Below are 13,989 nucleotides of genomic sequence, written 5' to 3'. Positions count from 1 at the left end.
TTTGTCAAAATGACAAAGAGAGCAAGAGAAGTCCTTGTAAAAACTCAAGCAACTGGACCATCAATTTCTCCGAGATTGTGAAAGGCGGTATAAAAGCTACTTCTTCCTTCCAGAGTATAATCGCTTCATCGCACTGCGATCACAATAGATTTCAACGAGACCACCTCCCCGTCGGCTGCGCATATACGGCATTCACGAGTATATCGGGAACTGCATTTCGAAAAGGTGTAAGTAGATATTACGGGGATATTACATGACTTAATTGAATTAAACTCTTCATCAAACTTAAACAATTTTTTGTATGTAAAAATATAAATGATAAAATCTAAGCTATGTTCATGGTCTTTCATGACACGGTCTTTTGGGGAAGCTCTGCTGTATTTTTGGTATATTACTTTCATTATTGTTGTCGGCGATTCGTTTCCGTTTGTTACTCGCTGTGATGTGTTGTTGATGTTGTTTATTTGGTTGGGTATTGAGGCTCGTACCATTCATATGTGAGTATTATGCGCCTGTAAGGTCCTGAAAAAATATGATGCTTATTCTTGTTTCAGGTCTGATATCTGTGAGCTAGACAAGTATCGGGTTAACGTGTATTTTGAATTATGATTCCTCCCAGTTATAACGATTTTGACGTCCTGACAACTTGTCGAGTGACAAATGTTGATGAAATTCTCTTAGGGGGGAACGTTCCCTAAAAGGACATGTCGTCCGTTTATAAGTCTACGAAGTCTGTATTATCCGATAGTTACCATGATTACTACAAAACAGGGATACTTAGCAAATTGAAGTTTAAGAAAGTTTTCAGATCTGGCAAAAATTTTCAGACGGCAAAATACCTTCTCTGCTATTTTCCTCGTACCTCTGTGGCAGAAGACAATAATCATAATCATCATCGCATTTGTCCTCACCGTCATCATCGCCTTCTATACCATCACTGTCGTCATCATCATCATCATCGTCAATCACGACGATCAGCATTGTCCACTTCATCGTCACCATTCTATCACGATCACTATCATCAACATAACCTTCAGTATCATCATCATCATTATAACTTAGTAACGTCATAATCACCTCCATCCTCGGCTGCATCATAACATCCATCATCATCCTCGCCATCATCGTCGCCACTGATCTCCGCTATCGTCACAAGTCATCTCCCCAGCCGCTACCACCGACCTAATAATTTTGTCCAACCCATACTTTTCTGTCAACAGAATATGAATCCATCAGGCCGAAGGATTGTTGTCCTTGCTTTCGCTGCGATGTTCTCTGGAATGTCCTTGATATGGTGCATGTACTTCAAGCAGATGTCCACCCTGGACACTCGATCCGTTTCAGGTATACATCAGTTTTAATAGCACTAGAAAGTTTTCGCACCGCTACGCACAACGCTCTTATGAACATAGAAAACGTATTGCCAAACGCCCTTCATGACAAAGACAACCCAGGATGACTTCGTCGAAAATTGGTGAATGAAAACAACAGTTTCGTCTTAAACCCTGGACAATCGACGTGGGTGTTTTTCAATTTTTACCCTTTTTACACAGGATTTTCTTAGCCCCGGATTATCGCTAACCCCGTACTATTTTTTTTTCCTTTTCACACATGCCAAATTGTTATTGCTAATCCCGGATAAGGAATGCTTGCTTTTTACACACGAAACTCGCTAACCCCGGACTAGTGGTTTTTGTCGATCATTCGTAGTACAAGCACTTCACTCGTACCCTTTTTACACACCCTAAAATTTCCTTAACCCCGTACTATAGGTGGGGCTAAATTCCTATTTAGCCCCACCTATATTACGGGGTTAAGCTTAGCCCACTTTCGTTTTACACTAGCGATCTTAACCCCGTACTATCGCTCTTAGCACCGCAATTGCTGGGATAACCCTGCTTTTTTGCAGGGCCTAATAATCCCGTACTAAAGGTGGGGTTGGCCCACTTTGCAAAAATGCTGTGTAAAAAGAAAGTGGGCTAAGCTTAACCCCGTACTATAGGTGGGGCTAAATGGCAATTTAGCCCCACCTATAGTACGGGGTTAAGGAAATTTTAGCATGTGTAAAAAGGGTATTTGGTTAGCTCCGGGCTTTAGGACGAAACTCCTGTTCCGGTTGACCAATTTTCGACAAAGATCTCCAGCTGTTCATTTTGATTTGACTTGAACGTTCAATACAATTGACTGTGTTCTTGAATTTTGTCTGCGTAGCGGTGCGAAATCTCATTAATGTCATCACTCCCGTGACTATTGGTCTAATTGCTCTACTTTTCCTAGACGATAATTGATATCTTGTGTACTGGAAAACTATCCCTCCCTGACGAGAAGTTAGTTCTAATAAAAGTATAAGAATGTTAATTAAACGATATTGATAAAGGCTGGTTTGATAAAAATCTGTCAAAGGATTACAGAGATGAATTTCAAAAGGTTATTATTTTATGACGTCACAGGCAAGCAATCCCTCTACACGTCGTGTGATATAAATTCCCCAAAAGCCACTTTTTCAAAAATCTGAAAGTGATTATTCTGCGAGGGAATCTATCATCGTACACATAATTTCATTTCCCTTTTGTAAGACAAATATTTCTATTGTTACATTAAATTTTTTTTATTGAATTCATATTACATGATACATGGTCAGATGATGGCACATAACATCACGCATGAAATTTTAAAATCAGCATAACTTTATTATTCTTTGATAGATTTTCCTTAAACCTTTACCAATATCTTATCTCTCTCTTTCTGATTTTGTTAAAACAAAGTTGTCGCTAATGTGAATTGAGTGAATTTCTCCTTATAATGTTACTCAGTTTATTTCAAATTGTACAAAACAAACAGGAGCGTAATGGGACAACAATTCTGAGGGGGCCAAAAAGGCGTATCAGGTAAAATTTATATTATACAAAACAGTTTCGATCATGCAAAGTGAGCGAGCAAAAATGTTTACATTTTTTATTACATAAATAAAATTTTGTAATAGAATTTGACATAATATTCAGAAAATATTTTATATCACCGTTCTCTTTCCTGTTCTTTTTTCTTGGTCGGGGGGGAGTCAAGCGCCCCGGCCCTCGACCCCATCTGTATGCCACTGAAAACAAAATATACAATTGCTTGGTAATATAAATTGTCAAAATGTTGACATGATTTCTCACTTCTTACTTTTGTTTAAGTTCCCAGATGAATTAGCCTATACATGCTTCAGTCATTGAATGTTTTTAGAAGATATGTATCATGTATGTGCACCTGCTATATTTTCTTTTTTGTTTGCTTTTTTTGGCCTATTCATGCATTGTTTTTTTTTGTTTCGAGATGCATTTCAAATAAAAATCATAAAAAAGTTGACGATAATAAAACTGGAATAGGGTTTTCTTTCTTGTTCCTTATACAGCATGTACAGTGTGCGACGAGAAGACCATACGGTAATAATACCCCCCCCCCTTCCGGGACCTTGGAATTATGAATAGTACTCGTGGCCCTATTGTTAGATCGAAACGGCCAGGCAATAGTTTTTGCCATACCACTATTACCGCGTACCTGCATTATTCTGGTTTCCAATACTATTAAAAGAAAGAAAATGAGAAACAGGAATTTCAGCGTTCATGGTAAAACAACGTAATCGGTAGCTATTTAGATGGAAACCATTAGTGAAGGATCGAGCGAGAAGTAATGCAGTTGAAATCATGAAGCATTATCTCCCGGGCATTATCTTATTTGATGTTCCCGAATTGTTGAAGAAGATATTAGTGATATCATGGAGCTATTAATATCGATGAAATTTACGACAGCGTGGGATGGGAAGAATTCAGAACTAAAATAACAAGGACCACCTTGATAATACCATGGACCTACTAATCTGGTGGCTAAGCTCTAAGTCTATGGTATTTAGCTAATAAGCATGAAGTCTCATTTATATCCCTCTTTTATTTATTTGTTTTATTTTGGGGGTGTAACATTTTAGGTATATACTAAACATGCTTTCATTGGTCTACAGGTATAATTATCAAATTTTCTCTGGTATTGACTATAAGTGACTGGGCTGGAACTGGGAGTCAAGTGTTAACGGGAGGTCTGGGCCCCGTCTTACAAAGAGTTATGATTGAACCGGTCAACCACAACCATGGAAAGCCAGCAACGCCAACATCTAAACTGCCCGTTTGTTCAAAGCATTTTCTAGATATGTATTTTCATATATTCATTTTTTTCTTTGGCAATTCAGTATGCTACTCTTCGTTTACACAAGACATTGTGTAGCCTATATTTCTGAAGAAAAAATATGACATTGATGGATTTCCATATGTTACAGGTTGATTGGATCAATTAATCACAACTCTTTGAAAACGGGGCCCTGGGCCTCGTCTTACAAAGAGTTACGATTGATCCAATCAATCGTAACTCTATGGAGATCCATCAGTGTCATAATTTTTTCTACAGGAAATTTGCAAAAATGTCCGTTGTAAACAAAGGAAAACACACCAAATAGGTCAAGAAATCAATGACTTTATGGATATACATTCGTATCTAATTTTTTTATGAACAAAAAATACATTTCACATGTTGACTCTGCTGGCTTTCCATAGTTGTGATTGATTGGATCAATCGCAACTCTTTGTAAGACAGGGCCCAGGTATTCAAAATGTCATTGGGAATAGATAAACATGATAAAGGCGAGCGACTGAAACAAGGACATCTAAATAAAAATTCAAATTTTATTTAAAAACTAAAAAAAAAAACATTTAGTAAAATTTACCCAATATTGGAAACATGCGTGTTTGTTGTGCAATATCTTCTCCCATATTAGGCAAAATTCACGTTTTTAAATTTCAGCGCAACATTGCGCAAAATTCACAAAGTATTTGGTATCATTTTACCCAGCAGACATGCATGTTCCCAATATTGGGTAAACTTGTTTTTAGAGTGTAGAGATGGACATGGATCAAGGGCTAAAAATAATTATATCTTGATAAATGATGTACAATTAACCGAGCACAACGCTAAACATTTCGCCAAGCCCCACTAGGTGGTTTCAGACCGCCTCGAAGTTCGCCAGTTCCAGGTATTCTCTGATCGGGAAATTTACCCCGATCAGAAAATACCAGGTATTTTGGTAATGTGAAAGCAAACTACGCGTAATCTCCCCGAAAGAAAATACCCGCTAAATAGTAGGTACTTGGCGAAATTACGAGAACTTTCGTGGGGATTTTTCCAAGGTCGCAGGTATTTTGGCGATGTGAAAGCAAATTACGGGAACTTTTATCCCAGCGTGTCGTTGGGCGCGGCGGCGTGGGTGGCTGCTGGGCTAGAGATTTTGAATCTCCCGCCTTGCCTGCTTATCAGACCACACTGCGCATGCTCGTAACTTCGGGAACTTATCCCGAAGGATGTGTTTCGGGGCGGTGTGAATGCAGGAATAATTAACGGGTATTTTTTAGCCTTAAAAAGTTCTCGTAATTTAACGGGGATTCTTGTGATCGAGGCGGTTTGAAACCGCCTACTCTCTTTTGTTCTTACGCTATTACATGAAATCATAATATATTTTATATTCTATATTTTTTTATCTCATTATTAATGTTTGTGTATGTCTTCATTGTAAAAAAAAGTTCCAGCAATGATTGACTTACACATTAAATCATGAAGGCAAATAGTCAATCCATTTTTTGTATATTCTTAGAGGAGAAAATTTGAATTGATATTTTTTTTTTCAACAAAAAACATCCAAATGCCAATTTATTTGGGAATTGTTGAATTTCAAAGGTACAATCACTTTGATATAATATCCGTGATTGTTCATCTCATTATCAACCTACCCCTATAGTGATATAGGGTATTTACATTAGCGACTCCCGAATTATGAAACATACACACACGTCCTATAAAGGAATCATCCATTCTTAATATGTTTACAAGTCGCCTTAGACTTATCTTGTGAGCAATACTACTTGAAATGTATCAATTATATTTTTATGTGCAGTAGTAGGTGCGCAATAAGAATGTTCCCTTATTTTTATTTCTATTATCAACCACACTCTTATACAGTTTTTACCAAAGGTAAAATGTTATACCCATCAGCAAGATTCAAGGAGCCGATGGTTTCAGAAGTGACCACAAACAAGAGGCCAGCTTTGCCCGATTTTCGCCTGGAGAATAGATGTACACGGGATAATCTCAAGAAAATGGGAAAACCGGTAAGCACTGTCAGGCGACCATTGTCATTTACCCATGGGGCCGATTGCACGAAATGGTCTTTGCAATAACCGTCTTTCGTGTCGCCCATTTATTGTGATGCGCCATGTGAAACGCATTTTGAATAAAGTACCTGCAAACATAGTTTCTTCATCCGTTGAAGTAAACAAAATATTTGTTTATAAAATGATGTGATATATCATAAAATCGTATACAAATTGATTTAAATGCTAGCTATTGAATTTTATTTGTTCATCATACATTTCAGAAATACCCCGCATTCAGCTTATCATAAAAGATGGGCGACACGAAAGACGGTCCTTGCAAAGACCCTTTCGTGCAATCGACCCTTGGTCTACGACCGTAGGGTAATCGTATCCTGCCGTATGACGATTGTACGATATCCATAAAGTTCACTGTTATCGATTTTTCTTTTTTTACGCGGAGATCGTAGGCAATGTCTGGCATACTACGCTCATCGCAGAGACGACGTGCCATCAGCAAAAAAGGTATCGCACAATGTGTGTGCTTTGTAAGGTCTCCAAATAACCATCGAACATTTTCCGTAGATCTATACAAAGCACAAACTAATGTGACTCGGTGGTCTATGAAGTACTTCTCACTGTTCAAATAACTGAAGAGTTGAATTACAGTTTAACCCTAGAGATGCATTCCTGGACATTTAAAGGGATGGTCCGGGCTGAAAATGTTTATGTCTAAATAAATAGAGAAAAATTCACAAAGAAAAATGCTGGAAAGTTCATCTAAATTGGATATCAAATAATAAATTTATTGAATTTTAGATTTTATCAATATTTTGTGAAAACAGTTATGCACATATCCATGAATATTCATTAGGTGGGGTGATGATGTCACATCCCCACTTTCCTTTTTCTTATGTCATTACATGAAATCATAATTTTTTTTCATATGTTCATATGTGTAAATGATGTGTCTCCATTATTATGAAATAAGTTGCGGCAGTAAATAACTAATGCACTTAATCAGTTGTCAATCCAATTGTTTTAGTTCTTGGTGGAATTTTTTAACGAACCTAATTTCATAATAAAATACAAAAGAACATCATAACCTTATAGCTTCTATGACTGTGGCTCTAACGTTCTAACGAGGGCGTCTTTTCATGCGGCTTATATTTGGCCTTTTTTAAATCAAAGTGGAGACAATGGCAGAGAAGGGCTTCGAACTCACAACCTTGTGATTATGAGTCCAATGCTCCAACCACACGACCCGTGCATTTCAACCTTTTTGCTTGAATGTGTTCATACTGTTCCATTTTCACTTTCAGGGATTTTTCGAGGGTATCCCGGAGCAGTTTCTCCCGGGATATAAAGGCCCGTGTTTTATGACCAGGAAGAAGGTGTTGCGGTGTCTGCCTCATTTCTATGTTATCGGAGTTGCGAAGTGTGGAACTACTGAACTATGGGAAAAACTGGAATTGCATCCTCAATTCTTCGTATCTGGCATCGAAAAGGAAGCCGATTGGTGGTCCCCCACGAGGAAACGTAAGCCATGGGCCCGTATTCTGAACTCAGGTTTAAATTCTAGTTTAAAGTTGTGCTTTAACTATGGAGAGCCAATTCGAGCACATTTTCTCTTACAGTACACATTTATTTTATTAGCTCATAATGACACCGTAATTGTTCATAATTGTATGGGAATAATGACTGAAGCATTCTTCTTCATTATAAAATCAAAAGGAAACAAAATATTAAACATAATTAATATACAATATAAGCATATATATATATTTGGCTTCCTTTAGTTAGACCGTGGTCTAAGTTAAACTTGACTTCAGAATACAGGAGATATTGTTCTCATTTTCTTATTTCTTAATTCTTATTTTTTCTGGGGGGGGGGGTTACCGGATTATTTATATTGACCGAATGATTTCAAGGAACGCTTTTATGCCAGAAACTGACCGATTAGTAGATTATGGTTCGTCAGATTTAGATTGAGTTCAAATGGTAAAGATATAAAACAACAAATAATTTCTCACACTCCAAGCTATTATTGATCTTAACATTGGTTTTCACGAGCTAAAAAAACGTAAAAATAATGTCGTTCTAACGAAGGCGTCCTTTTCATGCTATTCCTTCCCCTCTCTTAGGATCAACACCTTTCTCAACTTACCTGAATTCGAGGTCAGCGCAAATGGTTGAAAAGTTCCAGCGGAACCATTCTATGAGAGAATGGCTGGTGACAGGTAAGTGGAATCAATAATTCGCGCCATTTGCAATACAGACAGCATTTTTTTTTATAAAACAAGTGCACACCTAGTTAGCAATAATGCATATAGCATTTCCATTTATTGAAAGCAGGATAAAAGAGCATTGTATATTAAATGATTCTCTTTGTGAACTAGGTAGAGTGTGCAAATTTCCTATAGAAAAATTATGGCATGGACGGATTTCCATGCAGTTGTGATTTAAATTAAATTAAATGCCTTTCTCACAGGCATAAGTGCCGCGGCCGGGATCGAACCCCGGACTTTCCATGTATAGCCAGGCGCCTTAGACCACTCGGCCACGGCATGACCCCGTTTTAAGATTGAGCCAATCGATCACAACTGCATGGAAATCCGTCCATGCCATAATTTTTCTATAGGAAATTTGCACACTCTACCTAGTTCACAAAGAGAATCACACTGAATCTTCAAGAGAATGATGAATGTATGGATATACATCATATTTGAAATATAATTAGATCAAATTTGCATGTTAGATGTTGATGTTACTGGCTTTCCATAGTTGTGGTTGTTCGGATCAATCTCAACTCTTTGTAAGACGGGGCTCAGGCGTCGGCCTGTAAATATTCCCCATCGACACTTGTGTCAATAATAAAAAATATGATATAAATATAAAATATGAAATATACTTGCGGACATAACATGAAATAATATGAAATGACATATCTGACCATCAAAAGATATATTGACCAGCTATGTTCGGAAATGACTTGACGAGATAAATGAATGGCGTGGCGAGATCTCATTCACCTTCTGAAATGCCCTAATTCTTCCGCCATTAAACTAGTTCTATAAGTAAAGCTATACTACCCCCCCCCCTTTGGGTAAAGGAGGTTCAGTGATTGCCCTTCCAAGAATCAGCGTGAGTGACCCTTTTGCAATTCAGCTCTAAAAAACTACAGATCTTGGGAGAGGTTTGGTTTAATGGAAAAAATATTATGCTTTAATTGCATAAATCATATTCCATGAAATTAAATGCTTCCTTTATTGTTCTTTATTTCTTTCACCACCCTTGCAGCGGATGGCTCTCCGACCACTCTCTATGAATTCGATAACTGGAGGATGTTCTTCGGCAACAGGTATGATGGACCAATTTGCACAACGGCGGACCTTCTTTATGCCGTACAACCAAAGGCAAAGCTCGTCATAACGCTTAGAGATCCAGTTGACAGGTTGGTTAAGACTTGTAGTATGTCTTTTCTGTGGGGTGTTTCTCAAAACAAAGTGTGGCAAAGGGGGTGTTGCGAGAAAATATTTGCAATCAATTGCAAATATTCTGTTGCATAATTGATAGATCAGTTTTAGCTGTAGCAATTTAGATAACACTCCTTGTTTCAAGGAGCAGATTAGCAATCAATTGCAAGACATATGATTGATTGGGGACCAAAAATCGACTTGAATTTTTTCAAATTTCATGCGGAGTAAGGCAGGGCTGCCCTTTAAGTCCTCTTCTTTATATCATTTGTAATGAAATTATGTGTTTATGGATAAGGGGAAACAGTGATATTAAAGGTATAACAGTGAATGGAATAGAAATTAAGCTGAACTCTTATGCAGATGACACAACATTTTATATAAATGACGTCAAGTCTCTTAAAATCATTATGTATATTTTGGATGAATTTAAGGTTTTTTCAGGGCTTTGCGGCATTAATCGAAATAAATCTGAAATTGTGGCACTTGGTTATTACAAAGCACATCCTCCAGACATATCCTTTTCCGGATTAAGATTTTCTAATGGCCCATTTAGATTATTGGGAGTATATTTTTCACCTGACTTAAAAGACATATTTGAATTGAATTTTATTCCAAAGCTTAAGAAAATAAAGAATGTTTTAAGAGTATGGAAAATGAGAAATTTAACTCCAATAGGGAAAATAACTATTTTGAAGTCACTCGGCCTTTCTCAAATTATATTTCTGTTGTCTGTATTACCAAAACCTCCTGAAGATTTTTTGAAAGAATTAGAACATTTAATTTACTCTTTTATTTGGAATGAAAAACCGGATAAAATCAGTCGTCTTACAATTATTGGAGACTATAGTCAAGGTGGATTGAAAATGTTACATTTACCTTCTGTAATTTCCGGCTTGAAAATTGCGTGGGTTAAACGTTATATGAGCACAGAAAATAAAGGAAAATGGAAATATTTTTTCGAACACAACTTGGTCACCTTTGGAGGAGAATTGTTTTGGACATGTAATTTAAAATACGATGATCCCAAAATATTACAAATAAAAAATCAATTCATTCGAGAAATTTTGATTACTTGGAGTCGTTTAACATTCTCTCCTAATTTATCTGATTTGAATATAAAGAATCAAGTGTTATGGAATAACTCATTGATCAAAGTAGATGGGAAAGTTATATATAAACAACTTTGGCTTAAAAATGGGATCATCAGTATTAAACATTTAATGGATGAACAAAACAATTTTCTCTCACATACAACTTTTTTACAAAAATACAAAATTTATTGTAATTTTCTTGAATATCATTCATTGATTTCTGCAATACCCAATGAATGGAAACATTTTAGTCAACATCTTGTTGAGAGTAAAACAACTCAAGAAGATTTGTTGTAAGTAGTATAAGGTTGTCTCCAGCGTCATGACGTAATGTTACGTAATCATCATGAATATTAATGAGGGTCATGAATATCAATGAGGGTCGTGAATACATAATGAGGGTGTCTTGGGCGTCATGACGTCACACGAGCCCTAGGCTCAACCCTAGCCGTAACCCTAACCGTAAGAGTACCAGCAACTGCAACCCTACCCGAAACCCTAATGTACCAGCAACCCTAGCCCTACCCCAAACCCTAATCTATCGATGTCACTGAGCGCCTTGAGCACCTAACATGTGGATATGTGCGCAAAATAAATACCCTATATTATTATTATTGTACAATTTGTCATTTTAATGTCATATTTTTGTGTTAATCCCATGCCATCGTTTTTATTTTTATTCTCGTTACGTCATTTTGATAATTGTCGATCAGTCATTGTTCATTTTCTCCTTCTGTCATTCGGCCATTTCGTCGTTTTGTCATTTTCTTCCTTACGTCTTTGTTTCATTACTAAAAACAGTTTCCAAAAGATATGGTATCATTGAAAATAAAAAAGATATAAGAAAACAAACTAGATGGTCATCATGCGTATATACAATGATTGTTCATCTTCTACTCCCTCCTTATAATTATGTTCATACTTGTCAGATGATTCATAACAATTATTATAATGTTATAATATATTGGGAGAAATATATCTCCCACAAAGGGCCCACGATCGACATCCATGTCAACGATTCAAGGAAAATAATATTGCTGCCTCGTATTTTCACGCATTTTCATACACGCGAAGTCTTCATTAATTATGGTCATGACACCATTTCCTCATTATTACATTTTATCATTTAGTCATTTGGGCATTGTTTACTTAATTCAATTTTTATTCCGTCCTTCAATCCTCTCATCATTTTACCATTTTCACCATTTTTGTTTTCATTTTCTCATATCACCAGTCATCATTCGCAAGATCGTATTTCCTTCCACTCTATCTAGACATAGTTCAAAATTGAATTGCTACGTATATTATTTGTCTCTCTAGGATATCCAATTAAGTTTATTTATTATGGTAAAGCACCATGTGTAAAGCTAGCCAAATATAATGAAAAAAATATGAAACACATACAACGCACACACACTAAGAAACAGAAATCTTGGATAAACTTATTTTAATTTATGTTTATTACACAGAACACAGGGTAATCACATATAGCATGGTATTTTTAGAGGGTATTAGACTCGTATCAGTTAATTTAATGAATATGCATTATTTATTTCCTCCCTATAAGAACGGACTCGATACATATAGATTCCGTACTAATTCAATCAATGCAGTATTTTAGTAATGAATTTCTTCGGTTTCTTCCATCTCATCATCATCATTATCACCATCATCCTCTTCAGCTTGATATTGGAATAATCCATCGAACTTGAACATGAACATGAACATCGAACTCGTGTCGTTTCGTCATATTTCGATGTCATTGTTTTCCCATCTTCTCCTTTCATAATTTTGTCACACTCTCATTTTTCTTTCCGTAATTTCGCAATCACATATTGTAATTTATTCGTTTTGCCAATCGGAATTCTGGTTGTTCTCGTCATTTTGATAATCCTGTCGTTCAAATCGGTGTCAACGGCGTTCAGTAATTGCCGCTCCTTGCGCCGGCAACGGCGTTATGCACTTCCGTATTACAACGTTGTAACGTTACTTGCATGCGACATCATGGGCAAATTTGCAAACACTACAAAAAGTACAGATTCAGCCATTTCTTTTCATTTTGCGAGTTAGGAGCCATCAAGTCAACAGGATGAATAACCTCGATATATCAAAACGATACGGCTGTTCACTGTGTCATAGAACGTATAGTCGTAAATATGACATGAAAAGGCATCAACAAAATGCACACCCTGAAATGGAAAATGCTCATGATTATGCTGAAAATGAATACGAGGATGAAGATTCCAACAAGTGGAATGCCCTGGCCGTCTCACCTGCATCACGCGGTTCAATATAGCAGCAGTGCTGACTTTGAATACTACTCTAACTCGCACAAGATGTTCAGTGATACATGGTTACTCTTATGTCCACTTTTTATGAACTAGACCAATAAACTTACAGAGATATGATGGTTATTCAACAAAAAAACCCAACATCGCCAAAGTTCATTGACCTTACATGACCTTTGACCTTGATCATGTGACCTGAAACTCGCACAGGATGTTCAGTGATACTTGATTACTCTTATGTACAAGTTTCATGAATCAGATCCATAAACTTTCAAAGTTATGATGGTAATTCAACAGATACACCCAATTCGGCCAAAGTTCATTGACCTTTGACCTTGGTCATGTGACCTGAAACGCGCACAGGATATTCAGAGATACCTGATTACTCTAATGTCCAAGTCTAATGTACTAGATCAATAAACTTTCAAAGTTATGATGGTAATTCAACAGATACCCCGATTCGGCCAAAGTTCATTGACCCTAAATGACCTTTGACCTTAATCATGAGACCTGAAACTTGCACAAAATGTTCAGTGATGCTTGATTACTATTATGTCCAAGTTTCATGAATCAGATCCATAAACTTTCAAAGTTATGATGGGAATTCAACAGATATCCCCAATTCGGCCAAAGTTCATTGACCCTAAATGACCTTTGACCTTGGTCATGTGACGTGAAACTCGTGCAGGATGTTCAGTGATACTTGATTAACCTTATGTCCAAGTTACATGAACTAGGTTTAGTCTGGTCTGTTAGCGTCAAAAATGCCCTACTTGTGGACACGGTGGACAAAAGCATGATTTTTTCTCCAGACCTTTGTTTATGTATAAGAATTAAGAATGGGGTATGCTCCAAAAAATCTGGCTGCAGGAACAGTGAAAAAATGGGTGAAAATGTCAGAATTTAGGAGTTCAGATTTGTCTGATATATAGACTAGCGCTAGTGCAAAACTCAATAACAG

General features: G+C 36.8%; 1 protein-coding gene across 1 annotated transcript in view; it reads left to right on the top strand.

The window, feature by feature from the left end:
* The window catches only part of LOC121431926 (carbohydrate sulfotransferase 15-like), a 30,743-nt gene continuing 16,754 nt past the window's right edge, over positions 1-13,989 (top strand). The window contains exons 1-6 of the mRNA XM_041629704.1: positions 1-227; positions 1,221-1,344; positions 6,040-6,188; positions 7,493-7,709; positions 8,315-8,410; positions 9,471-9,624. Coding sequence (XP_041485638.1) covers positions 1,224-1,344; positions 6,040-6,188; positions 7,493-7,709; positions 8,315-8,410; positions 9,471-9,624 — 737 coding nt within the window. The 5' untranslated portion in view covers positions 1-227; positions 1,221-1,223. The remainder of the gene's footprint in view (positions 228-1,220; positions 1,345-6,039; positions 6,189-7,492; positions 7,710-8,314; positions 8,411-9,470; positions 9,625-13,989) is intronic.

This window comes from Lytechinus variegatus, chromosome 18, assembly GCF_018143015.1.
Source record: "Lytechinus variegatus isolate NC3 chromosome 18, Lvar_3.0, whole genome shotgun sequence".
NCBI classification, from domain to species: Eukaryota; Metazoa; Echinodermata; class Echinoidea; order Temnopleuroida; family Toxopneustidae; genus Lytechinus; species Lytechinus variegatus.
Note: the sequence above shows the minus strand (reverse complement) of the source record. Positions and strands in the feature narration are given on the sequence as shown.